The following is a 25,942-nucleotide window of genomic DNA, read 5'->3' on the forward strand; positions in this document are numbered from 1 at the left end:
TGTGCACCAGCAGCTGCATATTCCACAGAGGCACACAGGAACCTCCATCTATGCTCTGGACTGGCAAAACTAAAGGAGGTAGTTTTCTTCTGAATAAAAAAAAATCTTGAAATGGTCTTTCAGACTGCCCAAATGTAAAAATATGTGTGACCTCCCATTTACTGAGACTGCAATGACTGTAGAAAAGTTACATCATGTAACTTTTGTTTATTCATATCCATCTATCTTCAAAATAGGCAATATGAGCTTACATTCAGACAGCTAGAAGCAGTCTAATGGCTGAGACAATGCAATTTAATATAAAATAATCTGTTATGGTTTTTCTGGCTAGGAAATATAATGTGAGAAAAATGTAATGTCAGCAGATTCAACCATAGAAATAACATGCTGAGAAGTTAAAATCTACCACACCTAATAATAAACATGGGTGACAATTCCAACACAGCTGGGTTCTATGGCCTCTTCTGCTCCACCACAGTGACTGAGTGGAGTCCTGAGTGGGGCAGGCAATGCTCTGCTCTCAGAGCCAGCTGGCTCCTGGGGCAGGAGATGTGCTGCACAGAGCTGCCATGGAAGCTGTGCCTCTCCCAGAGCTATACTGCATCACACAGATAATGGGCATGTGCTTTAATGGGAGCAGAGTTAAACGGGAATCAAGAGACTCTTGACTGTTCCAATAACCTGCAGCACTAATTTAGATAAATCATTTATATTTCCTATAAAAATACAGGAAATATAGGAAAAATATATTTCTACTTCAAAACTTAAGAGGTCTACATACGTAAAACACCATGCAAGAGCTAAATACATAATTTAACAAGAACTAAATGCTTTCTTCAGTTTCCCATTTAAATTATATATCAGACAGAAAACACTACTAGCATTGTCCATTTAACTTTATTGCTCTTTATGATGAGCAATATATTTATTTTTGTTTTGATTTATATTTATTATTGTTCTTTATGATGACTCTACAACTACAGACTTCCATTTCTGTAGGAAGACCTGACTTCCTGCTGGGGAAAGAAAAGCTCCTCTTACTACTCTAAGGTCTGGTTCTTCTGCAGTAATACAGTTTTCTTAGAAACACCTGGGGGAAAATGGTGTAGGCAACTATTCATCCTGCTTATTGCTTGTTATATTCATTGGTCATGAGCTTGTGGTCAAAAATATACTATCATAACTCTGAAGGCTGTAGCATTCCTTGACTGAATTATTACAAGTTGTTCTGTGAAGCAGCCATGAAATAAGGTCTAACCTAATTTTAAATTCTCCTAGAAGACAAGCAGACATCTGGATTTAAAGCAGTGGGGAATAAACTGTAAACAAATATAGTCCCTCTCAAACAGGGAAGCCTGAGAAAACATTGAATTAGCACTGGAAACTGCCATTGATATTTTTGGTAGAGCACTTATATTTCCTGAATTGACCACAAAATGAAGGCCATTTCTCTATAGAATAGGAAAGAGAAACTGTGCTCACTTCTGACCACGCTCCACTGTGGTGGCACACAAAGCTCTTCTGGCACAGCAGGTATGCAGCTGCTCCAGGAAAATGCTGTTCCCAAGCTAATGATCACTGCTAGGAAGTGATTGTAAATTGTTATTAGAGTGAGCTAAAAGTGTACTGTAGTCATTTACCATAGCTCAGCTGATGAGCAATAAAAGCAGTAACTCACTGAGTCCTGGTAATTCAGAAGCTTTCAGTCTTTATTGGGCAATGACTCCTTCAGACTGTGGCTTCCAAAAACAGTGTTCCTTGCCTTTCAGCTTTTAAATTTCATACCAAAAATCAAAACTCCCCTCACTATTGCCTATTCCACACACTTATTTACTTTTATTTTAGAATTACATGTCTCATTTTTTGCTCTTATAACATTTCACACTTACTCTATACAATAAAGTCTCACCGAGTACCTGGAAAACTGAACACTTAATAATGTTTTTTAACTTCTAATGCCTTCTTGTTTACAATGGTCTATACAAGTTTTCTCTCTGCAAGCTGCCAGCCCCATCATTTTGCCTGCAGAATTTATCAGATTCTTGGTGTAGGCATAATGCATCTTACTTTTCTAGTCCTTTGACAGCTGTCTTCCTTTGCATTGCTCATGAGTTCTTCCTAGACCAATTCTTCATTTGACTCAATATTTCAATACTCAAATGCCTTATCATTCCAAAGCATACACTGGAGTAAACAAGTTATTCTACCCAGTTTATCCATCTCTGTTTGCCTGAACCATCTTCAAACACAGTTTATTAAAAGTGACATGTGATTTACTATCTTATTGCTCTCTTAATTAAGATATTACATTGTTTATCCACCAGTCTGCTATAAAACACCAGAAAGATTTGCACAGCTACTTTGAATGTCCCCAGTTTTGGGCAGTCAGGAAGTTTTAATTTTTATTGAAAACAGTCATATTTTTTTCCCAAGAAAGCAGGAAAAAAGATATCACAAAGAATGCCTTATCATAACAGTAATTTGAAAAAAAAAAAAAAAATTGAGTTTTCCCTAAAATTATTTTAATGTCTTTTTAAAATACACCAATCTTAATGTGTTTAAAAAACATTTTTTATGGCCCCACTACTGTCTGGTTATAACATTTAACATTCTGCAATCACAGGCCTTGACACTGGCTGTGTTTGCAGACATGATGCAATGTTTTGCTTGAGGACCCTATCTGGGCTAACAAGACTGTTTAATTGTTAGGGTTAACGAGCCCAGGCAGAACTCTGAACTAGTCTGGACTCCTAGAGAGCTCCAGCTTTGAACTTCAGGCTGTTTGGGTAAATCTGCATGATCAGCATGTACCACATGGAGATACAAACTCCTTCTCTTCACTGATACTACAACCTTCCACTTCAGGAATCAGATATGTTAATTACATCGTGGAATTCACATAAAAAACTCTCACTTCTGCTTTGTCTTTTCAGGAATGCTGTTAAATAGATTCTGAGATAATGACTGAGATTATTACTTAATATTATTCAAAAAATGCATTCAGTCCAGGTGGAGAGACAGTAAGTGTCTTTTGAAATGCATTTATTTAGAAAAAATAAAATAGAAATGAAAATATGACTTTGTAATTATCATGTTTGCTACACTGAAATAATAAAACAAATTTCTTTTTACTAATTTTTCTTAGATCTTGTATTTTCTCTTCAAGTATCCTTTGCAGTTATTAAGCAGAAAATTGCTTACCCCAGAAAAGGGAATTCATGGTATTTCATGATGTCAATTGCAGATCTTTTTGAGTTTCATATGTGGAACAGGGTCACAAGAAAATAATCAGTAAGTCCCAAGATGAACCCTACCGTGCCTCAAACATTTGGAAATGGATAGCAATGTAAACATGTTACACAAGCTGAACTGATGTGGCTCTAGGACTTCTGTTTCACTGGGAAGAGGAAGCTGAGCCATAAAACAATAGACTGACTGGGACAAAGGGGAAAATCCCAATTTCAAACAATTACAAGTCCTTTGTTGCTGCTGATGCCCTCTCGATTCTTTTCTGTGCTTTGATTTTTTTTTTTTTAATATGCTTTGATTTTCTTCCACTGCATCACTGAATGAATGAAGAACTGAACAACTTAAACATCTCTTTGGGTGTGTTGAGCAGAGTCATTTAATGCTTTCTGAAATACATAATGCACAAGAGCTCTGGTGATCCAGTGATTAATGTTGAAGGCAGTTGAGCATCTCAAAGAAAGTTTGATATTTAAAAGGATTTTACAGCTTTAAGTGACATAAATTTCAATTTTCTTCCACAGATGCAATTCAATTTTTTGAAAAGTCACATGTTGTAAAATCACACAGAGGTGAATCTCAGTAATGGCATAATGCAGAATTTTCATTTTATTTTTTCTCCAAGGCATCTGAAGGCCTTTTGATTATTCTTCCAATTCAGGATATTGTCCTTCTACTCACTGATCTAGCTGAATTATAAATCCACAAGCATGAAAACAAACAACACTATTTCCCTCAGATTGTCTTTCAGTGCTAATACTACCCCTCTTCAAAATCACAATATATATTTACTATATTATTTTAAATAGCCAAAAAACTGTACAAAATCCAGCATATAAGTAATAAACATACAGGTATAATGGGAAAAAATATTTTAAGAGAAAATTTTCACCTTCATGTATTTTTTTATTATGATCAAAACTGGTTAGAGAAATAACAACAGGTACAGTAAATTCAGCAAAGCATCCACACTTGCCTGTTCAAAAGTATTCTTTTGAAATTCTTCAAATCCAAAAATATCTAATACTCCAATTTCAAACACCTGGTCACTGGGGAAAAAAAAAAGATATTACAGATAATAAGAATTCAAGCAAGTGAATAATACATCTGTTGTTTCTGACAGAAGTATTTCTGTTCTAGGACAAAAGCAGGCTGTATTTCAAAAACATGGATGAAATACACAAGTAGAACATGTGCAGAACAGAATCAAAATTCTACTCACAACCTATTATACTGAACAGAAATAAAAAAGCAGGGTTGAAGATTGCTTTAGCAGCTACGCTAAAAACTAAAATTGTATGAGAAGGAAAAATTCTTAACTTCCTAGAGCCCAGTTTCTAAGGATATGGGTACCCATTTTCTGACATCATGGGTAACCATTTTGGGGAAGATGCCTGGCTGCACTCAGTTATCCTTTCCCATTTATATTTTTTGGTAGCCAGAACTGCTTCCACAGAATGTACTTCAAGAGAAACCTCTTAACCACAAGCTCCCTCTGTGCCAGCACCTAGTAGAATTTCTGGGCTCAGGTTTCATGTCCCAGGGGAAAGAACAGTCAGGGGTCAGGCCTGAAGAAGGCAGATGTTTCTTCTCTGCATAAATAAAAGAGGATTTGTAGATGTTTGTTGTGTGTCACTGCATGCATTCAGGGAAGGGATTTTATTGTGGCCACTTGGAAAGAGTGGAAGGATCAGGGTAGAGCAATCACCTAGGATTTGGACAGAAAAAATGGGAAAAGGACAGAGGTATTACTGCTTTGTACCTGGGACTAAGTAGTTTTAAGCCTGATCTGGAGATGAAACTAAATTCACTCAGTGAGCCAAATCAATATTTTGGGATATTCTGTTGCCTGCTTTGCAACAACAAATAATATTTCAGGCTTCTTGTTCTGAGATCCTTCTTTTTTTTTTCTTTTCCTCCATATTCCAAGTTTCCTCTGTGTTTAAATCTCTGTGCATATCAGTGTATAGATGTAATGGAGAAAAAGGTGAACCACTCTTGGAGTACATTTATATAGTTCCATTTCAGTCATTGTAACCCTACCATGTCATTAGACAAAGATCCAGCCCTCAAAATAAATTCCTATATAGCAAACAAACAAAGTAAGACCATTTTTAAAAAAATGCATATTACAAAACAAGCTGGGAAAAACAATGCCCAGGGGCAAGCAGAGCCTTTTTCAGAAATCATGCCCAAGAAGTTTGTCTTCATTTTAAAAGCTCACTAGTTCAATGCACTACTGATTGTCACAGGACTGGCTGTGTGCGTAAATGTCAGACAGAGATTGTTACATAATAAATCTCATCCAGAATGGCTTTGTTGGGCAGGGGAGGTTATCAGGAGGTCGATTAGCCTCTGAGGGAATTTCTACAAGAAATAGCATGAAGCTGTATCACCACCTCCATCTCTAGCAATGAATGCAATATAAATTGGGTTTTAAAATGTAAGCCCCATTCACAACTGCTCCTGATTAGAGATGGGGGTGCACATTCCTTGTCAGAACAAGTTTTCAATAAAATATGTCCATTTACAGAAAGAAAAATTAAAAAACAAACTACCTCAGCGAATGAATGTTGAAAATCCAGAATTATTATGTTATGTCTTTTGAAAAAAAAAAGAGAAGCTTGAAATTTCAGAATACTTGATAGGTTTTCACTCTGTTATTATTTTTTCTTTTTTTTTTTTTTTTTCCATTTATACATAGCCTTCCTCATAGGAAGGCAAAACATGAACTGCTGTGTAACATTGCACAACAGCTGAAATATTGCATTATATTTCACAATTTTAAGAACTCCTTAATACAGACAAAACAGCTTACCCCTTCTCTGTCTGATTCAATTACTAATTTGAGACTGGATTGTTTACATCCCAGTTGAGTCCATGACTGATATTTTGTCAAATTAGTCTCTCTTACTTTCCCTCAAGGAATATATAAACATTTGCATTAGGAAAAGACCAATGCAAACTGACTTCATGAATCATTAAAAGTCAGGCAAAACAGGAACCAAAACTCAGTGTAAAAGCCTAAGCAGCCACTCACTGCCCACCTCAAACAACATTTGTTACCAAAACTGTGATATTTGTGACAAATGCACTGGCTTGCAAATATATTGGAAATGCATTTGTTTACAGAAAAAACATGAAGTCTCAGTGTTTTTATGAACTCTGTTGATGATTTTGGTCTGGTATTATTAGGAGATGCACACACCACATTAAAAGAGCTGGAGGCTTTACATAATTAATATCTTGCCTATGGGGCAAGTATAACAGCAGTAGGCTCTGTATCCTCTACAACATTTTACTAGCATATTGTGCTATTGCTGTTTATGTGCAAAATCTCTTCAACCATGATGGTAATTTTCTGTATTAAATTATTGCTCAGATTTTGAAAACTGAATAGCAACTGACAAAACAATATCCAAATGAAAAGCATGGCTTTATATATTTGTGGTTGCAAATTACTTTGTTCTTTTAATCTTTCTTCTTGTCTTTCTCTTTTTCATATCGTTTTTCTTGCCAGAAGGAGAGTCCATATATGTTTTTACTGGCTAGCTGTCAATCATATTAATTCCAGCAAAATTACTTTCCTTAAATAATCACAGCAGAGATTCCCAAGGCAAAACAAAGCATGAATGATTCCATGTTAACAAATGAAAGGGCATGCCACCAGGGTCTAAAAGAACAAATATTAGAGAAAGGCACTTTTTGTTCTGAAAGATTTCCTTATTTTCATATTTTATGTTTACTAATAAACACTGACAAATTTCTTCATTATGTTTCAGATATTTAATATTTGCTAAGTATATCTAAAAGAACTAGGATTTTAATGGAGACTGAGATTTTAATTTCAAGTTTGAAAATATTTCCCAGAATAGAAAGTAGAAATAAAAAAATTGCTGATAATTGAAGATTTTTTTTATTTCTTATACAAGGACACAGGTGTAAATATTTTTTAAAAAGCATAGATGTTCACTATAAGTAATTTTTGTTTTTATGATACACAGAGCAGCATTTCAGCTTACAATATTTTACAATGTCACCATCTTTGCTTTTTTTTCCTCAGAACATCTCTGTAATGATATCCTTATAGACTAGAAAAACCTTTTTCATCTCATACACTTAAAAACTATATTTTATAATGTTTCTTTATAGAAACCACATAAAAATTCCCAGCAATCCTAAAAACAGCACACATGCAGAAGACATCCTGCCTGATAACCTACCATCTTGGCAGATATCTTGCCATTCATCAAGGGATGCTCTCAAACCATTTGCCATTCCTGGCAAAGTGAACAGAGCTCCTTTTACAGTGCATCTGACCCAGTGCTTCAGACAAACTTGCAGAATGTTATTTGTTCACTTTTATTCCATTGCAGGTTGCTCTTAGCTACATAATCCATGGGATCCATTCCTTTTGTTATCTTTTGCAATCTGCCAGCATAAAGCAGTGAGATGAATCTGTCGTGGGGGGTGATCTAATGTTCCTTTTCATCTGCCCAAGATACAACAGTTCTTGTTCTTCCTCCAACTTCTGCCAGTAATGAGGAAGGCTTATGTCTGATCTGGATAAACTGGAGGTGATACTGACTAATGAGGAAATTTTTCTTTGATTAGATGAAGTATTATAGCCTGGCCTTCAAATGAGGTCCTTCAGAATCCTAATTAAGATGCCCTTGGTTATCCCAGAGGAAGAGATTATACCTGTTGTCACAAACCCAGTTCTTGAAGGGAATAGGCTGAATGCTTCCAGGTGGATATGTTGTTCTTAATCTCAAACACTTACTAAACAAAATTAGTTTCTGAAACTTCTGAGGGAGATTTTTCAAGAATCAGAAATTTTTACTGACATTTGGCATCGTTGCCATTCTCTCAGGCATCTTACTCAACAGCTGTAATTCTTCTTTTAAAACCTACCTTACTCAGGTGTGACTGGTGCATATAGAGATATTGTCTGGACACATCAGAAAGAAATACTAGCTCCATATCTGACAAACTTTTTTTTTTGAGTAGCTTAACAGTTATGGAAGGAAAGAAGAAATATATTTGCCAATGGACTCGAGATCTACAGCTCTTTCATTTGTATAGCACATACTGTTCCTCAGATCTCTCAAGTAAAATTTGTTCTGGGCTTTACAAAATGGCATTATCTTGTTAAATGACACACTGGAAATTATCCAGAATTTAGCAGATTTGAAATTATGATATTACGCACCATATTATGTTAGATGTTTTGTATTGTTTGTCTGTGTTAAAGATTTCCCTATGTCCACATATAGAAACAATTCTCTTTATGCTGTGGGTACAGGTTCTGAACAGGAAGTTTCTTTCTCTCCTTCCTGCACTCCCAACACCCTTCTACTGAGTTCAGTAATAGATAAATGTTTAAGGGAGGTTTTTCCTGATTTTTTTTTTTTTTCTGAAGCTGGGACGATTTCTGTGCCAGAGTATCTTGTTCTAGAAATTAGATAATGGAATAAGAACTTTGTACATGTGACATCTGAGGTCCTTCCTTTGCCAAGTAAGTGTTCCTACTGCTACTCTTTGGCACTATTGGAAATTTGATGGGTATGAATATACAGTCAGCATATAAAAGCTTTCAGAAACTACCTCTTTAGAAATATTCTGTGCAGCATGCATCTGTGGCTGACCTGGTGATACAGACAGAAAGCATGACTGAATGCCAGCTTTGTCTGCCACATGAGAGTCTCACAATGGGTCAGGTTGCAAGTACCCACAGTGGTCACCTGGTCCAACCTTCCTGCTCAAGCAGGATCATCCCAGAGTACACAGCACATTCAGATGGCTTTTGAACTTCTCCAGTGAAGGAGATTCCATAACCTGTCTGGGCAGTCTGCTCCAGGGCATGGTCACCCACACAGTAAAAAAGTTGTTCCTCATATTCAGGTGGAATTTCCTGTGCATCACTTTCTGCCCATTGTCTCTTATATTGCCCAGCACCCCTGAGCAGAGCATGGCTCTTGACACACTCACTTTAGACTTTTATAGAGATGAGGATCCCCTTTCAGCTGTCCCTTCTTGAGACTGATCAGGCCCAGCTCTCCCAGCCTTTCCTCATAAGAGAGATGCTCCTGTCCCTCAATCATTCCCCCCCACCACTGGACCTGCTCCATGAGCTCCATGTCTCTCCTCTCCTGAGGAGCCCAGAACTGGACAGAACACTCCAGATGTGCCTCACCAGGCTGAGCCAAGGGCAGGATCATCCCCCCAGCCTGCTGGCAATGCACCCCAGGACACCATCAGCCCCCAGGACACTCTGCTGGCCCATGGATACTTACTGTCCACCAGCACTCCCAGGTCCCTCTCCACAGAGCTGATTTCCAGGTCAGCCCCATCCTGTGCTGCTGCAGGGGCTGTTCTCCAGCTGCAGGACCTGCCTTTGCTGAATTTTGGGCAGTCCACCCTTGTGAAGGGCTGCTCAGCACTCTGGGCTATTGGCCACTCCTCACAGCTTTGTGCTGTCACTGGACCTGCTGAGGAGGCATCTGCCCTTCATCCAGGTCAGGCATGAGTAAGGTAAACAACACTAGACCCAGTAATGGACCCTGAGGGGGAGAGACCTCCAGCTAGACCCAGATCCTCTGGGACCTGTTGTTCAGCCAGGCTTTATCAAAGAATATTTATCAGCTTTTTATCAGGTCTTATCGACAAATAGACAAAATATTTTCTAACTAACTGATAAAACAAAATACCTTCAACTTACTGGCAGGCAGGGAACACAGTATCAAGATTTTCTCAGGCACATATACGTAATTTGCTTGTTTTCAATGAGAAATTAAAAACAACATTTCACAAGAATTCACAAACACGCTTAAATCTCCCTAAAGAAAAAGCCCTCTTGCAGAATGAGTCAGGATTTGTTAAAACATTACCTTAAGTCATTTCATTATTCATTTGGATCACCAGATCCAACTTTGCCAATGTGCAATCAATTAAATGGAAGTGCCCCATTAAGGCTACCATGAATCTACAAAACTGAAAATCAGCATACTTATCTGAATGGAAATAAAACAGATTAAATTTGAAGTGTTAAAAGTCTTGGGAAGAAATTCAACGAGACTATTTTGATAATAATAAAATCAGTAGAACAGGAAATCATTATATAGATGAGTGAAGATAAATATCAATAATTAGAAAAAGATAATTATAAGCACCTGTGAGAAATGTTAATAGCTTTCTTCTAATCCCACTCTAGGGGCCAATTATGGCAAAATAATTTCTCCATAGTCGATTTTTAAAAAATAATATCAGAATGAATAAAGTAACAAATTTCAGATCTTGAAACCAGTCTAAACTAGCATGTAGGGTTATAATTTATAAACTAGACAAAGATTATAGGTTTTTATGGAGGTGTATTATCTAAAGGTGTATTATCTCACTTAACACCATTAAAATTCTTGCTTTATACCTATTGAATAGTATTCCAAAGTAATGAATTTGCTGGATTCTGGCAACACTTTTTATTCTCTGTATTTCATAGCTTTAGAGCTTGGTCTTTGTAGCTTTTCACAGAATCATCTCCCTTTCTAATGATAATCATTAGATCTAATGAGAATCATTCCTTTTATTTTGTCTGAAACCTGTCACAAGCTTTTTCTCCGTAAATATAAATCAATATTAAAGACCCAAATCAAATATTTCCACCATGAAAGTTAACCATGGAGAACCAGTTTCCTCAAAAATGCCAAGAAGAAATGCTTCTTTCAGAGTTACTAAGGCAGGAAATCTAATTTTATTCCTTCATAAATTCTCACTGAACTGTGATGGAAGTATAGCTAAACTGCCTTACAACAGAACAAAAAACTGAGTTAGAAACCTTATTCCAGGTTTCTGATGAAGGCTCCATCCCATCTGATAAGTAGTAACTCTGTCAATTTCCAACCAGGGACAAAAATGTGGCCTGGAATGTATCAGACTTATGTAGTGATATAAGTTAATGTTTTTGGTGGATCTTTCAGCAGAGGTTTATTAAAACTGCACCAAACTGGAGACATAACTATATATGCTAACTGATGGTTACTTAGATGTATTTGAAGTAAATCTGACCCACTACTCACAAATTCATTGCAGTAATCCAACTTTCGTCTAGAACTATTTTATGCCTTGATTTATTCCTCCAGTTTAAACAATATAATTAGGCTGGACCCAAAAAAAACCCCAAAACCAAACCAAAACAAACAAACAAACAAACAAACAAACAAACTATCTGCATGTGGGCTACTTCAACTGAGGTTGAAATATCAGTGAAGGATGATCAACCTTATTTCCACTTAAAATAAGCTACTTATCTTCAAGTCTGGAAAAGTAATTAAGCTGGTTTTGGCCTGATAAAAATTTGTATATCTTGTCAGTACTGCCAATTAATGCTGAGCTGGTTAGCTTTCTATAACCACCCTAAATGAAGAACTGCCCCTTTTCAGCATAGGTACAATATGTGGCCAGAGGAGACTATTGCCAATTTCTCATTTCTGATACATCAAACAGCTGTCCTGTTTTAGCTGGACTCACACAGTTTTTAAGTCACCTCACAGGTAGAAATAATTTCACTGAGAAATATTTTCGCAAGGTAGATGACACCTTTTCTACCTAGTGATTGCACTAGAAGGAGATTACAAGATAGACAGTATACAAATAACTTTGACTTTCATTATTTGAAGATCCTATGATGTCTAAAAATTATGGGTTTATATTAACAACAGAAGTACACAACACCCTATTCTGAAAGAAGGTAAAACATTGATTGTAAAATTAAGCACTGAAAAATTATTTCAAATAATTTAAATAGATTTTAAATATATCAATTCTAAATTTCTTTCTCAACAATCACCACAAAAAAAAGCTCACTGCAATTATAAATGCCTGAGCTGGATTGCTGTCTGTCATGGACATGCAGTGAGCTAAGCCTCTGTTCCATAAATCCCAGGAAGAAATGAGGAAGAATTGTAACCTCATGCTACTGCCCTCCCTTATTATACACAGAGTATGTCAAAGTAGGCCATGGATTGGAATATTGCTCTAGCTTAGTGTCAGAAACAGACAAGCAAAATCGTTCCATGTTACTCCTGTTTGCCTTCAGCATGAAGTGAGACACTCTGGTGGTGGATATATAATGACAGATAAATTTTAGGTGCAGAAAACTGAGTTACTAAGGCATGGCACCTTTTCCTTTTAGCTACACCCACAGAAGAGATTTGTGACTAATTGGTCTATGAATAGGAATAAAAATAAGATTGTCAAGTCCTCAAACTCTAAAAGAGGGCACCTCGTAAACACTTGTCCTATGCAGCCACAGAGATATGATAAAAACAAAACATATACAAGTTCCACATCTGTCATTAGTGGATTACCATTTACCAATAATTCCAAGCCACTTGTATTTCATGTTCATAAGAAGCTCAGCTGAGCATACGAGCTGCTGAACTTTGATTAAGTCACATACATATGATCATCTAATTAGGTCTACTGTCTTAGTTTGTTACTTTGATTCTACTGAGATTTCATTTTTTTTCTTGTTGCTTTAATTTGTTTCTTGACTGCTCCACTGATGCACATTAATTAGCATTCATTTTTCCAAGAAACCACACTGGATAGCAACAGCATCAAATTTAGAAGATGCCAACCTAGAGAACATTCTTAGAACATTTAAATCAGATAAGTTTAAACATTCATTTGCAGGCCTTTGAATAAGATTCTGGTTTTAATACCCTGTGTTAAGGTCAATGTTTTGAGAAGAAAGAACAAATGTGTTCTGCATTAAAAAAGGACCAAGCAGCATTTTGCACATTGAAAGACAGCTCATTCTGTATTGTCCAGTCCTAAAAGTCTCTTAATTGTAACCACCAATCCAGATTACCACATGAAGTACCATATAAGCAAATAAATAAGCAAATATGTTACAGCAGAAACAACTAGAAGGAATGGCCAGTGCTTTAACGATCCAAGCATCACTGTCATGCTATTATAAAACTCTTTAAAACTTTATCAGTGTGCAGTAAATTTCACCATTTAATGGAATCATGTTTCTTTGACAGTTCTGCATTTGTACAGTTGTATTGTACAATCTAATAATTCCCAATGGCACTCCTACCTGCCACTCTCATCTTGATTTTGAAGGTAGCAGTTGATTGTGTTGACTAAAAAGCTAAATAAGCGACCATACAGAGATTTTGCCAAGAGATCCCGGTAAAAATCTGCGATCTCTATAGTGTGCCTCCGAACAATCGTGTCTCCTGAGAGAAAAAGCAGAAAAAGGAGATGAAAGCGTGCTGCAAACTGTGCCTTAAGTAATTTTAGTTACAGTAAATTTAGCTACAGTTACTTCTCCTTTGCCAAACATTTACATGGTGTTAGGCTTTTTTCTGAAACCTCCAGTGCAAGATGAGAAGACTGTCAACACTCAAAAGATTTTAAGTTTGGAAATACATGCCTTTATACTTTTTTCAAAAGAAATGTGTGTGAGTACTACACAGAACTAATATTTTACTGAAAATATTGTTTTCAGATTTTTTTTTCCCAGCTCTTGTTGATTACAGTTCTTACTAATATTCTCTATTCATACCTCATCTGTTACCTTGACACACTTTTGTAACATTGACCAAGTCAGGGGCCCATCAGCACCACAGTGGGAAACTGCTTTGTTCCATATTACAAAAGCATTTCTAATTTGGTTCCCCAGTCTGATTTACTGCATGGCAGATAAGCCTACATATTTCTCTGAGGGATTGTTTACAGGGCCAAACAAGAAATAAGAAACAAAAATTCAACAGCTTTTAAATTTTTTAAATCAGAAGGCTCAAAATGCCACCAGGTGTGATCTATGAGAATGTAATCTTGGAAAAGATTACCTTTAAAATACTGAACATCAGTTGTTAAGGCTGAAGCAAGCTCATCTGGTGAAACCTGCAGCATTCCTGCCACTGAAAAGAAAAGAAAATGTAAAGAAAGACTGATTTGTGCTATACTACGTATTTCATTTTTTACAACAGATTTTCTTCTGTAGACTTTTCTTTTTAATAGTGAAAGAATAGAAACATTAAATAAATGGCTGTTGTCACAGGAGTAATCAAAATTAACAAATACATAAAATTGGATTACAATAACCAGCACTTTGTGAAGTTTGAATGTATCTGTATATTACATTACAGATTTCTTTCCCCTTTAAAGATTACTCAGGGCTTCCCCCAGGGCTTGTCAGACTTTCTGTGGTACTAGAGTGAAGGCATGCTACTTATTGACATTCTGTATCCATTGGAGGAGATTTATTAGTGACCATGAGGGAAACTTCAAAGCACAGAAACAAGAGACCCTTTTAAAACATAGATTTTGAATGTAAGGAATTCAATTCAAGGCAAATTGTTCAGCTGTTGACAAGCAGTGCAAAAGCATTTCAAAACAAGACAGCACAAAGTGCAATGTACAGTGCACTGCTTGTTTCTTTTGGCAAACGGCAGCATTAAACACGACATTTAATTAGCTAATTTACAGTGCCGGCATTTCGTAAAAATCTGTAATTTATCAAACACCCAAGTGCAGTGGGTGCTGCCTGCCCACAGTAGCTAGTGCTGCTCTGGGCGTGCCCGGCCGTGCCGCACTGACCTCGCTCCAGCAGCTGCAGGTCGCACACGAAGGCGCTCTCGGCGTCGGTCACAGCCCTGAAGCGGATGTCTCCGAGGTGCAGAACGGCCGACAGGATCACAAACAGGTTCTCCACCTCCTGCCACATTGTTTTCGGGATTAAAGATAAAGAAAAGATCTGTTGGACGCACCAGTGGAAGGCAATGCTTTATAAAAATCCTGTTGGTTTGTATCATCAGCATCTGTAAAGCATTCACATGTGATCTATTACCAGGAAATTTGAAATCAAACTGGTACCTAGCTGGGACATGTACCAACAAAATTACTTTTTATTTCTTTTGTTTTAATGTAAGTCACATTAACTGCTAGGTTAAGAATTTTTTTCAGAATGTGATAAAAATACTGACATATCTTTAATGGATGCATTACTTTTGCAAAAAAAAAAAAAAAAAACATATCTTGTCCATAGAGAATTTCCATTGAGACAATTTCTGTATCTGGGAACAGCAAGGTTTTTTTTGCCTTAGCCACCTGAATTCACAAACCAAGTATCTAGCTCTATGGGTTCCTGGTATTAAATGCTGTAATTAAGGTCTGAAAGAAACAAAAGCAACTTTCCTTACCTCACACTTCCCCTCTGGGATTGCATACTCTGTGATGTCTCAGATTGTCAAGCAGTTATCTTTAAAGTTATCTGCAAATTTTCCTGGCCTCATTTTTATCACAGCAAGAAGAAAACTAACTTTCTTCAGTTGTTTTTGTTGGTTAATTATATTTAAAACATTTTTAAATTCAAAAATAAAGAAATATGTTCCATGGAATATGAAACTTAAATCCTAAAATATGGAAAGCATTGTGTATTTTTGAAAGGTTTTTTAGGTCAGTTATATAACAATGGTGCTTCTTAAAATGGTAAACCTGATATCCACTATAACATTACATGGCATTATGTACAGCAAAGTTAATTGATAATTCTTGAAGTATTTTTGAAAAAATAACATTTAGAACCTGATTCTGCTAAAACTGTGGAAGTGACAGTGAGAGATTTCACTTATCAGAATTTGCAGACTAAGATTATAAATACACTACTAATGAAATACTTAGCCAATACATCCTTTTTTTCCACAAGTTTTTTTCTTTCCTTCACGTTCCTTTCCCTGATAAATATGCCAGTCATCAAAGAGAATTAGAAAAACTTACAGTATTTCTGGGATAGACTATAGCACTTCCAGTGCTGCTTAAGCAAGTTTGCTTCTCTAAACTACACTTTGAGACAAGAACATCAAGCTCTCACTGTATGAGAGAGATGTCAATAGGGCAACAGTGTATTTTAGCATTACACGGTACCAAAGCTGAAGATTCAAAAAAATCCAATATATGCAGAGAAAGTCTGAACAAGTTAACTCTTAAAATAAAAGAAGTTATGCTAATTAGCATTCAAACTAGGGTGCTATACTCTGCTTCTTGGGATGGTATCTCAGGCAAGATGAAATGGCACACTAGCACTGAACACTCCTTCCTGCATGTTAACTCACTCAGAACTGGTTAGGGTGTGACTGTGCAGCACTGAATGGCAGTGAGCTGTGATAACTTTTGATTCTGGTGATTTTGGTAAAGTCTCAGGTATATTTGACATTCCAGGTCCTCAAACACTTTTTCGCTGTGTAAGATGCATGTTCCCCCACCTTTAAAACACTAATTGTTTTTAATAAACATTAACATACATTGGGAGATCATTAATGTCTGCTAAGGAATTTTAATGTAGTTCTTCAAAAAGATTATCTACTCTATCATTAAATGTGGCTAGGTAGTCAAGGAATAATACATACAGACTTCATGCACCTCAGAAATAATGAGTAGAAACATTAGGAATTTATTTTATCTACATATTTCCCTCTAAAATTCAACACAGGAGATTAGCCTGCAGTACTTGAGATTTCCACAGTTTTCTTGCCCCTAATTATTATTCTAATGTTGCCTGAATACAGACCAGCCTTCAAGATGTTGACACTTTTCTCAGAGGTAATTCTTTTCAAGAATTCGGAGTGAAATTAAGTCTGAGACTCAAAAGAACACTGCATATAAAGCATTCTCAGACTTATAAATTGTGATTCATTTAATATTCAATCATTTACTTATGGGCTGAACCCCTTCCTGAATAGAGCAGAAACATTAATAAAAGAGCAAGAGAGATCTACCAAACTATGAACACTGGGCTAAATCCAGAAGTGTCTGGACCTTTTGTTCTTGAAATCTACTAGTACAGGGCTTGAGCCACTAAGAGTAAGGAATAATATTGTCAAATACAGCCATATGCATTTAATTTTGCATTTGGCCTCATGAACATTCATTAAAATAAACCCTAGTCTTCATTACATTGAAAAGTGACAATTTTTACTGCCTTAACTAGGGAATGGCAAACAGCTCCATGATGCACCACTACCCATCATAGAAGTCAATCCTCCACCTAACCAACAGCTTCAGCAGATTCACAAATTTTTTGCTGACAGCTTTTGATTCCTTTTTATTACAACTTCTGCCCATCTGTCATTTTTGATGATGTCTTAAATTACAGTTACATTAACTTTTTGTCCCCTTCTTTCTAATGATATTGTACAGGGTAAGTTCTCACCTCCTTCTAAAACTACTGTTGCTTATGTATTTCTCTTGCAGAAATGTTCCAGCTACAGTGTGCTAGGTAGCATATACACACATAAGAAATACTGGGATTTTGTTAAGCATTGTAGTACCCTGAAGGGATACACAGTTTACATGAGTTCTTATATTCATCCTTCTATTTCTTCTGATTTCTGTCACACTTCTGTCCTCCAGAATCTCTTCTTGATTAATTTTCCAAATTATCTTCTTCATTAGTTTCATAGGATTAAAAACAAACAGCAGGCCTATCTTCCTGTTGCTTTTGGGGAATTAAATCAGCTCTTTCAAGTTACCTGGCTCTAATTTTCTTTGCCTAAATAGGTATTTACTTCTTTTCAGGTGCTGTTAGCATATGTGCATGCCACAAAATTAAAAAGGATGGGGAGATAATCAGGAAGAGGAAAATATGTCCATGGCTTTTATGAGGTGTCATATGGGATTTGATTGCTTCTTTTTATCTATGTAATTTAATTGTTCAGAGTATTATACCTTGAAGCTGTTTTGTGAATCTTTAAGAACAAAAAAGATTTACATTGTTGGTTCTGTGTCTAATTAAAAGTGATTACAGTAATTTCCCTGGAGTGAACTAGTGCTGTATTTGTTTCAAGGTCTTAACTAACAGGCCAAAAAAAACCAAAAAAAAGACAGAAAGGCACTACTTCTTCCCACAAAAGGTTATCTGTGAGAGTTACTTATGGCCTGCTTTTAACTAATATGATTATTTTAGCCAAAAATAGCATAAAATCATGTAACTTACCGGGCTGTTGAACCCCAGAGCACCTAGAGCTTGTTTTAGTGTGGTCAATTTCTCCCTGTTTTGAGGGTTGGCTGTTAACATTGTCTCTTCTGACACAGTCTGGCTTAGATACCTGCACAAAAGGAAAAACAGCATATCTTGTATTTACACGGCTGGTGCATGATCAAACTTTTGAAGTTAAAGTCCAGCTTTACATTTCTAACCAGAGGTTTATTGCAGATTTTTCTCAGCCTTCAGAGGGAAAAGTACCAGTGACAGAATGTTCTGTATTTCTTTCTTAAACTTTAGCTTAAGACTCCCCCCAACCCCAAATTCAGCCCTACATGGAAGCTGAAAGTTCAAACTGGATTTCTACCACTGCCAGTTTTGCCAGTCTTGCACTACCAGAGATTCCCCTTCAGAAGCAGATTTGAGGAGAACCTCTGATAACTCTGACTGCTTTAAATTCCCCTCTTGCTGCCAAGGGAATAGATCAGCCCTTGAGAGTCACAATGATCATTCCCTCCCCCAGCAGCTGAAAGGGTGGCACATACACCCAACACCTCTCAGAATGAAGCAGTAACCAAGCACACTGAGCAGTAAGTGCAGAGCCCTTTAGCTGTACTGCTTTGCACACTGCAAAGCAGAAGGAAATTTTATATACCTTCCCAAAAACAATGATTAGTAGAGAGAGACACCTAGTGCAGCAGCTAACTCAGGAAAAAAAAAAAACCAGAAGCAACATAAAGAGAATTGATACAAAATAGATTAATCACAAAAGGTAACAAAACAGATTATTGAAAAGTGCAGCAACTTTTTACAACTATTTATTTTGATCCTCTTAAAGTAAGTCTGTATTTTTAAAAGTATTCACAGAGCTTAAATCACTAAGAATGAGATGTCTGAATATCTTACAGGATCTGACTCCTAATTACATAATGCTGAGAATGTACGATATTTTCTTTTATTGTTTTGATTAAATTATCATAATTGTTAAAATACACATTCATCACACAATCTGCAATCTTCACAAATGTCACTTAAATAAACAAGAGAACTATCCACAACTCTGTCCAAATAACATAATTGCTACAACAAAAAAGGTGGGAAGTTTACACACATTCCAGCCCTCACCCATCACCACAATTGCAACAGAAGTTCTCCACAATTATTCTGCTCTCTACTGATGTTCAGTCCATGATTTGTCACTTAAATATGAAAACACTAGTGGCTTAATTTTTGACAATTCTTGTTTACAATCATGTTTTCATATCACTATAGAGGAGACATACTTCCAAAATAAAATCCTATTACCACGGAAGGTCTGGCAGTACTCTAGGAGGGGTCGTAGTTCTTAAAATGGTGTCCTTTCACATGAATGTGTGCAGGAAGAGTTATTTAGCATTTTCACTTTTCTAGCAGATAATGAGGTTTAAATAATACCCACAATGAAACATAAAGTGCATTTTCAGTGAGTCCATACCAGATTTACCAGTGTGCATTCCCCTTGCAGTGATAATGGCATAATTTACCCAAGCAAGTGGGCAGGAGAATGATGGGGTTAAAAATGTGTGCCTGGGTACATAAGTACCTTTTACACCCACAGGAGGACTAACTCAGCAGATACCTCAAGTATGAACAAGCCTCTCACATCAGTGGATAAAGCTGGTGGTTCACAAACCATTGAGAACATGGGTCTGTGAGCATCACTGCCAGAGCTCAGCACTGCTTCCTTGAGGTTACTAAAACATTAATTTTGCCAGACTGAGGTAGGTTCAAATGATAGCACAGCTGTCAGATCAGCTAGAGAAGATGATACAGAGTATAGCCAGCTTTTTTTTTTTTTTTTTTTTTTCCTTCCCTGGAGTTTTTTACATTGCCTGTAGGTTCAAAAGGAGCCTAGAATAGATCTAATACTGAATCTGGCATAGAACCTACTGGTGTAAAGGTTAATCCACCAGAAAATTTTCCACTCTTCTGTACTGCTGCATGAACTTATGCCAGTAAGATGTTGTGCATCAAGAGTTGGTGGCACTTTTGATCCATAATTAGGAGATTTACAGCAGCAGCCACTCTGCTGTCAAAATATTCTATTGTCGAACGCTGTAGGAGTTGGAAGCATATGGCCATTTCTGCAAAAAAAGCCTCCTCCTCAATAGTTTTCTCCCTAAATAACTCTTTGTCTCTCTCTGTACTGAGCAGGGAGTAGTCTTTCCTGTTCTGTGAGGAGAATACTCCATATTTCTCCTGTTTAAACCCCATTTAACCAGCAGTTTTTTAGCCCAGCTGAAGTGCCAGTGGTGCATAAAGCTGTGTGAGCACTGCCAGCAGCTCTGACAGCAGGCTGAGCACAGCAAGGTGCTGCAGAGCCCTCACTCTCAGAGGAAGGAGCTCAGCTGCAGCATGAACCACTCGTGCCAGCTCCTGCCTTCAGCACAGCACTTGCTGATACAGCAGGGGGAAAATGGGCACCTGCCCAACCAGGTGCCTGTGGCTCCCAAAAACCATCCAGGAACTGCAGCCTCTGCTGGGGCTTGCCTGCTGGAAGAGAATCTGACTTTCCCAGCTACACATGTCCTGAAGACTTAATCAGCAGATGTGCTGGTGCTCTTGGAAAGGGATGCAGTTGGATATTTTCTAAGGTGCTCTTCAATTTAGTTCCCCCAGTCTACCTTTATAATATAGAGTAGACTTATATAAAGGATGGATTAATTGTATAGAGTACTTGGAACTGCTGATAAGTATCATAAAACCCTCATAAATATACAAAATATACATAATGGTGTAGCACAATATATTCTAGCCATACAAAGAAACATAGTTTACTAATCATTAATTACTAATAATTTTGCCTTAGAAACATAGTAACATTTGGATAGATTTTAATTTTTCTTGTAAAACAGTTCCCTGGCAGCTCATTCTTTCCACCTTACAGATGTTGAGGACTAAAAGGTTTGAGACATCATCTGTCTCAATATTACTACTGTTATTACCTATTTATGTTTAATAACTAGCATCCAGAACAAATCTGAAATTGTCCCCTCTCCTACAAAATTAAGGAAAGGGGAAAGAGATGTGTCACAGTCCCAAAGTCCTAATAATAATAAATATTGATTGGTTGCAGATACATCACTTTTCCATCAAATGTAAACTTTTTTTCAGGATGTGTATCTTTCCTCATATTTATAGTGTATTTTTGTCTTTTGACATTAAAGTGCCCTGGGCAGAATGGCATTGCTGGTGACAAAGAGTAACTAGACTGCTTAAAATTTATATTTTGAATCTACCATGGAGGTTTTAGCTATTATTCTTACTTAGATTTTTGCTACTGTGAACTATACTTATGAAAACCTACAATATTACTTGTGTGTGTGCACTGCTCCTATAATATTCCAACAAAATACTCTGTGTTCAAATGCAAACCAGATCTGGTGACTCCTGTGTTCTTGTTGCTGATAATGTTAATAAAAGAGGTGCCACTGCTATGCAATGCAGACCTGATGTTCCTTAACAGCTCATGCTCACAGGCTGTGCACCACTTGCATGCTTGCTTAGTTCAGTTTTACTAGCCTTAGTGACATATCTCTGTGTGCAAATTCATTCCAGAAATGCACATTCACACTAATTTTCTGTAGCTTTAGAAAATGATTCTCAGATTTTGGATAAAGCTGAGCCTCTTAACTGAAATTAGCTGCTCAATATTTATATATTTTGCAGATGTGACAAACCTAAGAGTTCATGCAGTTCTAATAATTAACCCTTTTCTGCTGACTGTGTAACTACTTGTTTAAATGCTACCCATGCTAATGTTTCCATAGGACTAGTACTTCTAACAGTTTATCAGAACACAAAAAAGTTGTCCATATAATTCCATAATTATCTTACCTGTTGACTTTAGAATTCTCATTGAAATTGTTGCACATCATCACAATTATTCAACTTACATATTTGGAACACAGATCTCAAATACAAAGATGAAATATGTATGTCAGCTTACCTGAACAATATTGAACTTTTGTGACATAAGCATATTTTGAAATTTCCTACATAACCTCACCAGTTAAAAACTTTGTTAAAGTAATTAAACCTCTGCTTAGATGACTGAACAATAAGGAGACTAAAGCTACACCTAGCAAAGACAAGCAAAGACTAAAATGAAAAGTTTTGACCATCAGTTTGCTGCTGACAGAGAAATCAGCAAAATAATACTTGATTTACATTAATTTATTTTCTTTTGAAATGTAACCCAAGAGCATTTAGTATCAAAGCGATCTGCCTCCTTCAACATGAAAAAAATAAAGTAATTTATTTTTGGAACTGCTACATTTATATAAAATCTGTGAAAAGACAAAGATAAGTAACTTTGAAATCTGATAATAAATCTTGATGTTTTGCCAACAGAGTAAGCAAAATATAATGCAAACACTATCCTAACCACTTTGTATTTGTAGAATCTGACACCTGAAAAGTTCAAAATTCTGTAAGAGCAGCCATTTTATGCCATGCACCTGCATAGATATTTCTCTGTACCACAGAGAAACATCTACTTCACTGCAGTGCTTCAACTCATATCTGGCAGGGAAACTGTCTGAAAGAAATTAGTAGGTTGTGACCAGTTCATCAGAAATTCCTTTTTCTCTGAAAAGTTAGCATTTGGTTTCAATTAAAGATGAACTGTGGATTTGCCAGATGGATACTTCTTTTCCATGGGCTTTCCAGAAGAAAATACACCTCTTAATGAATAATTAAAATATCTCTTGGTAGGATTCTATCATTAAGTGCTTCTAAGTCACTGTAAAATTTTAGGATAAAGTCCTATGATTTAAAAAGGGGGGTTGGTATTGTTTTTAAGCTAGCATCTAGCTGCTTCACACTTGACTCCTTTCCTGATGGAGGATGAATGCTGACACATTTCCATTTTGCTGCACAGCTTTCTGGGCTGTAGCAGGTTTGATGTTAGTGAAACAGTACAAAATCAGTCCAAAAGTCTTGAAACTTTATTATAGATGATAGTGAAGTAAATGCTGCATGTGATAAGGATTTCAGCTACTACAGTCAAGATCTTCAGTAAAAAAACCCCTCAGGTTACAGGGGAAAACCTTAATTTCCTAATTGATTATACTCAGAACAATATGTGCTCAGATTAGAAACAGAGGACATATCTTTAATACAAAAGAAAAACCCCCCAAAAAACAATCCAACCAAAAACAACCAACCAAAACCACACAGAAAAGCAAGAGGCTCAGTAAGGATATCCTGCTTTAGTCAGAAAAAGTGACAGAGATCAGATTTTGTCCAGGATTTAGACCAAGAAGAAATTACTATTAAAAATATACAATTTAATAGCAAATGATTATAGAATAAGACAAAGGGATAACTGAATGTACAAATTTAAGGCAGGTAAGGCTGATAAGGCATTGGATCATCAGAACAGGATCTGGTATAAACTAAATGATAGTCAAGTATGCCTTGATAATGCAAAAAGTTAATCATCATATATAACACCCTTATTTGCATAGGACAACATGGGAGTCATGAAATACTTATCATGGTTAAAGTTTAGATTGGGCTACTCTGTGTGATTTGGGGCATTAATTTCAGGAAAATCAGGATCAGTTAAGAGAAAACCCAGAGGAAAGCAACAGCAAAAATGTGTCAGAAAATAGACTTAACTGCAAAACTGTTCATCAAATGTCACCTACAGAAGACTGAAAAAGATATTACAGAGGTGAAAATTCCCACAGTCTGGAGGACTATGCCTGGAGATTTTCAAGACTTGATAAAGCTCTGAACAAGCTGATCTGATCTGCCAGCTGGTCCTGCTTGGAGCAGGCAGTACAGCAGAGACCCCCTGAAGTCCCTGCTAAAATTAATCATTCTGTGATCCGTTGAAACGCATTAAATTTATTTCTCAGATAGATTGAAATTTGTTTGTTTGTTTGGGTTTTTTTAATCTTATATAATATCAGTAATTTTGACCCCAGAAAGGTAGACATAAGAAAAGATAGGTCTGTAATTGTTTCAGACATTACCTTGACCTTTAAATAGTCCCTAAAATGAAAAAAAAAAGACTACAGGTGTTAGAGCCATAAGACATCTGAGGATGAGTAAAATTTGATGAGAAACCTACACTGTTCAATATCTGAAGGGATTACAGTGTTCTACAATCAGAACAGTCTTATACCAGATCCCTACCAAAGGATGAGTCAAAATAGGAAGATAGTATTTCTGCTCTTCTGCTCAGGTCAGCAACCCTTTCCACTAGCCTAGGTAGTAGTTAAAAAGCACTGCATTATTATTTTATGAGGAGGAAAATTCCTTCAGATCTTGAAAACAAATATTTTTACACCAACTTCTAAACAATCTTTCTTATTTAAGACTTTAGAAAACTCAAATTTTATAGAAACTAACCTTAAATTTTAAAAAAAGCTGATATGAGCCAATTTATCATCAAGAAATTTCCAGACAGTTTGATTACATTTTTTGAGCTAGAAACCAAATAAAAACTCTTTTAAGATTCTTTTTTAATACCTTCAAAATACCTGGAGTTTAAAAAAAAAAAAAAAAACTGGGGCCAGGACCAAACTCTTGGAACTGATGAAAATATCCAATGCAAGCTGGAGCAAAATAATTGTCAGTACACATGATGTGACCACCACAACATCTCCAAGCCAATACAACTTGGTTTGATTTTGTATCTAGACAATGGTTGGTATCTACATGAAATTATTTATTAAGAAGTCTACTAGGATGACTGAAAAATAATCCTTTATTGCATGTAATCACTCAGGGAGGATAAGATATTTATTCTCCTGGGCTTCTGGGTAAAGGTGTACAGTAAATGAACTCAAACTTACTCTACTTAGACTTTAGTTCTTATGTTTTTTCACTTATGAATGAAAATGAAGATAGAACTGGAAGTCAGAACAGAAAATTTGCTTATTCCAAACACCATTATGAGGCAGAAAATCACAATTTTCAAGATCTGGGAATGATAGTATCATGGTCCTGAATAAAAACTGGGAACATGAATGGGAACACAGATGGAACTGCCCTGCATTAGCTCACAAATCAGAACATTTTCTTTCTTTTGTGAGGCTGTGGCAACAGATCTTCAAAGGACTTCTCTGTTTGCACAGTAGATCCTGTCTTGATACAAAGGCTTGGACCTTTGTATACCAGATCTCTGGAGGCCTTTTTGAAACCAAGAGCAAAGGAAAATATTATTTTTCTCTGTTTGTATTCCTTTAGTTGGCAAAATAAAAAAAAAAAAAAAGAAAGTAAATGCATGAGAAGAGCTGAATGCCATAATCTGCTCTTTTTTGGAACACCCAGCCAACTGGTTCCTGTGAGGAATTAAAACTTCTATGGTGTCCTTTCTTCTGCTGATCCATTTGCCCACGTGTTATTTCTCTGCTAATAGTAGGATACCTCTTAACTAACCTGTAGAGAAATAGAATAGCATCAACTCCTTCTTTAGCACAGCTGGATACAAAATATAGGTTTTTTGTTTTGTTTTGTTTCTTTTTTTTTGCTAAAAGGAGTTCATAATTATTGGGTAAAGAATTTACCTGAAAGGAGCAAAGAATCAATATTTTATATAAACTGATCACTAAATACAGGCCTCTCTATCAATACTTAATTAGGCAGTGCAAGCCACTGAAGATTGTTGTGAATCAGAAATTTTGAATTTTTTTTTATAAAGCCCTT

At 36.4% G+C, this 25,942-nt stretch overlaps 1 protein-coding gene across 1 annotated transcript in view; it reads right to left on the reverse strand.

Annotated features, from left to right (window-relative positions):
* MYO16 (myosin XVI) overlaps positions 1-25,942 on the reverse strand; it is a 353,826-nt gene that overhangs the window by 101,180 nt on the left and 226,704 nt on the right. Inside the window, exons 17-21 of the mRNA XM_079322616.1 lie at positions 18,254-18,365; positions 14,860-14,977; positions 14,109-14,180; positions 13,352-13,493; positions 4,223-4,295 (exon numbers count right to left, since the gene is read on the reverse strand). Coding sequence (XP_079178742.1) covers positions 4,223-4,295; positions 13,352-13,493; positions 14,109-14,180; positions 14,860-14,977; positions 18,254-18,365 — 517 coding nt within the window. The remainder of the gene's footprint in view (positions 1-4,222; positions 4,296-13,351; positions 13,494-14,108; positions 14,181-14,859; positions 14,978-18,253; positions 18,366-25,942) is intronic.

The sequence above is a fragment of the Erithacus rubecula genome (assembly GCF_903797595.1).
Source record: "Erithacus rubecula genome assembly, chromosome: 1".
NCBI lineage: Eukaryota > Metazoa > Chordata > Aves > Passeriformes > Muscicapidae > Erithacus > Erithacus rubecula.